Source organism: Miscanthus floridulus, chromosome 2, assembly GCF_019320115.1.
Source record: "Miscanthus floridulus cultivar M001 chromosome 2, ASM1932011v1, whole genome shotgun sequence".
Classification (NCBI taxonomy): domain Eukaryota; kingdom Viridiplantae; phylum Streptophyta; class Magnoliopsida; order Poales; family Poaceae; genus Miscanthus; species Miscanthus floridulus.
Genome location: NC_089581.1, coordinates 162,001,543 through 162,006,211, shown reverse-complemented (window position 1 = coordinate 162,006,211; position 4,669 = coordinate 162,001,543). Strand labels below are relative to the sequence as shown.

The 4,669-nt window shown below is 49.4% G+C and overlaps 1 protein-coding gene across 1 annotated transcript; it reads right to left on the bottom strand.

The window, feature by feature from the left end:
* Positions 1 to 1,041: 1,041 nt before the first annotated feature.
* Positions 1,042 to 4,021, bottom strand: LOC136540387 (heat shock 70 kDa protein 8). The gene is given in 4 exon segments (XM_066532389.1): positions 1,042 to 2,926; positions 3,850 to 3,950; positions 3,952 to 3,996; positions 3,998 to 4,021. Coding segments are annotated over 4 exon segments (1,908 nt in total). The 3' UTR covers positions 1,042 to 1,188.
* Between the last annotated feature and the right edge of the window lie 648 nt (positions 4,022 to 4,669).

The window sequence follows — 4,669 nt, the reverse complement described above, 5'->3', positions numbered from 1 at the left end:
CATTCATGGCAGCAACTTAACTGAAATTTATGCAACAAACAGATAGGATAACAGATGCTACACAGGAAGGGGAGAGATTCACTGAAAACATATTCACACTAGCTAGTGCTGCGGTTCACACTTTCTAGTGCTGCAGTTACGCATGGGAGTGCAGCAACCTTCAGATAACAGCATATGGAAAGATGACAGCAAGATTCAACATACCTGTTTACATAGTTTCAGTAATCAGGTGGAAAGCTTAACAGGACAGCAAGCTTATCAGAGAAATTTAATAGGCACCAAAGCTTAACAGAGCAGCAAGCTTAACAGAGAAATTTAACAGATCTGTTCACAGGTCTGTTGTGAATAGGTACCTAGGTAAAAAGCAAATATTCAGAAGCAGACCCAAAAAGTCACTCAGTAGGAGCGACCGATGCCAGGAACACCACATCCTCCAGATCCGTCCATGCAGGAGGTCGCCGTCGCCGAGTGCTTGCCCCGTCAGTGGTGGTGATGGATGCTGCCGCTGCGTCCAGACAGTGAACAACGGGGCGAGCGGACACCGGCGCGACCAAAGGCGAAGGCGAAGGCGAGGTTCCCGCGCGTGCGTGCACGGGATCCGCGTGCCCTCAAGTCGGCGACAGCGAGCGTACTCGAGCTGACGATTCGGCCTAGGCGACGAGCTCGACCCGTCGCCTCACGAGACGACGGAGACTCAACTGGCATCGTAGAGACGGGGTGAAGAGACCCGTTGTACGTGCCCCTGTATTGAATTCAACTATGAAGAGAATGAACTATAATTCGAACCCAATCCTCTGCTCTGTCTCCGGCTACCTCCTCTTTCCCCTTCTCCATGCTACTCTATCTCCAACACATATCTTGTCCCAAGCCATCCTCACGCACTCCCGAGTTTATACAGCACTAACAAAACAAAGGATGAAACTGAAAGTTTCGTTCTGTACACCAGCACTCAACAAATGCAGCAAACTATGAAGTCCAAACATGCGCAACATTCATTTCACATGTACGAGAGACACGTTATTGTACAAGGATGAAACTGGTAGTTCAGTTCTGTAGACTGCCCAACAGCATATAAACAGTGGCCACACAAGGACAGGGGACCATAAACACAGTGAATACCGAACAGTGAGTAGCCACCGCGTACGCACAACGCACACCAGCTACTTACCGGGCCACGGAAGGCACATATCATGGCTGCAGCTTCTTTGGAAGAACAGCAAGGTCGAGAGTCTTCCCATACATGTTTGCCAGAGCTTGCCCACACCAGCCATGGCCATCGTCTAGCGTTGGCATCCTCACCTCGATGAAGGGCGGAATGGCTGGGCCTTGAGGCTTGACGACCCCTGCAAACACCCTGAGGACATTGGCAGCATCGATGTCCATGCATACACTGATCTCAACTGTTCCCTTAGGGGCTGCTGGTATTCCAGTGATCTTGAAGTATCCTAACAGATGGTTATCTTCAGCACGTTCCCCTTCTCCTTCATACACAGCAATTAGGGCTTCAGTCTGGTTGTCGTGTGTCGTTGTAAACAGCATGTCCCTTCTTGCTGGAACTGTCGTGTTCCTGGGAATGATTGCAGCGAAGCTATCACCATAGGCACGGATTCCCAGGTTCATAGGAGTTGCCTGGATTGTGAGAAGATCCAAGCTCCCTGAAGAATCATTCACTCCTGAAGCGATGGCTCCTTCCAGTGCAGCACCTGAAACAGCAGCTTCTAGAGCATCTATATTCTTGTAAGAGATCTCCTTCTTGCATAAACCCAGGACAAGGCTTCTGATTCTGGGGATCTTCGAACAGCCTCCAACCAATACGACATCATTGATGTCCTCTGGTACTAACTTGGCATCAACCAAGCACTGGTTGATGATCTTTTCGCACTTATCAAAAATTGCCCAGTTGACTTGTTCAAACTCTGAATGGTCTAGGACTTTGGACACTTTGTGGCCATTCCCCAAATCTATATTGATCTCCACAGTTTCCTGGTTAACCAGTTTGTGAATTGCATCCTGAGTTGCAATTCGCAGTAAACTCATCGAGTGGATTCTATCCACTGTCTGGCCAGCATACAAACTGTCAAAATTGGGAAGAACATGGCGCATTATGTTCTGAAGTATATCCTCCCCACCAGTTGTGCATCCTGATAATGCTCTTATCTGAGAAACACCTCCAGCTGTGGCAGCCACGGCTGCATCACAGTACCCAGCACCCATGTTAAATATCAGAGCAATTTTCTCAATGCCGCTTCCCATATTGTCATGCATAAGCTGCTGCTGCTGCTGAGCGTACAGAAGCGCCACAGCAGTTGGTTCCGGCATCAACCGCAACACATGCAGCCCAGCCATTGCACAGGCTCTCTCAATCCTGGTCTGTTGAAATCGACTGAATGCAACTGGTATGGTAAGCACAGCATTCCTCACAGGATGTTTAAGATGCATCTCCACCAAGGCCTTCAATTCAAGTAGAAAGATGGCAAGGACCTCTTCCGGGGTTGTAGATCGCCACATGTTGTTCACGAGTGCCGCGATAAACGGTCTCACACCGATACCCAATGTCTGCACAAGAAATGGGAGGGTCTTGTTAGCTTGAACCACTTCATCAGTGTCCATTCTTCCTATCAGGCGTTTCATGTTGAATATGGCACTTCCTGATAAGATGTCTCTTTCCTCATGTGCATTTTCCTTGGCTGCCCCTCCAGTAACTCCTGCTGAAAGAGTATCATCTTTGAACATGACATATGACCTCATCCCTTTCTGATTACGGGTATTCTTTAAGAGCTCAACTTGGTGGCCATTCCAAACAGCAACACTGCATTTGGAAGTCCCAATGTCAATGCCAATAGCAACATCAGGTAATGAAGGCTGTGATTTGTCTTCCCCAGTGGTTTCACTATCCGATGCCACAGTATAGAATTGTTCAGCCATCCTACAAACAATATTGCATCAGATATACATTGCTGCTACAATTCTTTTTTTGGAACAAAGAAGCTTGAGACTGGAAAATCGTAGCTTGAGTTATTATGAATATGAAACAAGCGGCAAAACACAAAAGCTACGGCAGCAAATGTACAGAAACCAACGTGAAAGAAGTGAATAGGTTAACAAACAGCATGGAACGAAGCCCTATGCGGCTATGTGGCACACCGAGGTTAACAGAAATGAGACATGACAGAAAGTATAAGTAACATCTTGGCATTTATAGCTGAGTGCTACAGCATGAAGACATTTGGAGACATGGCTAATACGAAGAAAGCCACCGAACTTCAGGTTTAGCTTTGTACTGCCCGGCTACAACTGATGCAAGGCACAAAGCTTCCATCGTACACCATACAAGCTCAGTCACGTTATTCGACCTACATATATATTCAGATAGTGATCTTGGACCAATCCTGACATATTGCACCACATTCCCCGACTAAATTCCTACACGACCGTAAATGTGCCGAATAAATCACAGATGTGAATTCGCAACAAAAAGGAAGCGACGATTAGGAAGCCAAGGCGATCAATTCCCTCGACCATTCGCACAGTCACTGGAATACACATAAGTCTCTGAAACTGCGTGCCTCGTTCAGTTCCCCCTTCCCCGTTCCATGTTCAGTGCAAGGTGATCCGCTAACACCAGAAAGCCAGCATCCACACCAAAGGATCGCACAATTTAACCGCGGTGTGCTCCGAGTGGAAATGTAACACAAACGCGCAATGGTGGCCTAGCACGAAATCTTGCGGCCCCGAATGTGGGCGCGCAGTTAACATGGAATGGCAAGGTACAAAGCATTGCTCCAACTAACGTAATGGCAGTTCGAAGTAAAGATGTGTAGGAGACTCAGGGGATTACTCATTACTTACTTGGTCAGGCGACGGCGACGGGACGGGGAATCTCCGGGCGGTGCTATGTGACGCTTCTTCAGAGAGGAGAACAACAGTTGCAGTGCGCGCGCGATCCGAGGGGGCACGGAGTGGGGAGAAGGAGGTGGAAGGAGGCAGAAGAAGCGGGGAAAGGCGAGTATCCGGGGCGCATCTTCTGGAGACGACGAGAGACCGCGGGCAGGCACGCGGCGCGCGCTCGCCGACAGGCGTCGCCGCCTGAATCCGAGGTCGCTGGAAGAGTCCTGAAGCCGGGGGACCGCCGCTGGGCCTGGGGCACCTGGCCTGGTCTCCGCGTAGCCGCGCGGCCTAGGCCCTTGTTGCGTCTGGGCTGTGCAGTCGCAGATCGGTCTGCTATACTACTGGTGGTGGCCTGGTACGTACATGGGCTCTCTACCGTTGGAGATGGTCAAGGACTAAGGGGATGAAATGCGGATTTGCGCCTTCCATTGACTTTCGCTCGGTCCGTTCTCGGTGGCGTGGGCCAACGGGACCGTTCAGAGAAATCAGACGTGGCTAATAAGCAGCCGCCTGTGATCCATCGAGTACTGTTTTCTTTTTCAGAACACATGCAGCAAAGGCTCACTGTGCAGTTTAATAAACATCTAAAAGACCCGACAAGTTGCTGTTGCTACTGAGGACAAAATCAGAGCAAATGATTGCTCGCCCTCACCTCTCTTCCCTCGTCTGAGGTCTGAGTGCAGCGTGTGGATACTTTCAGCATCACCACAGTAGACAGTAGTACGGAGTACTACAACACAACACCAGCATGTCTTCCCTCTTTTGACAACTGCGCCATGTT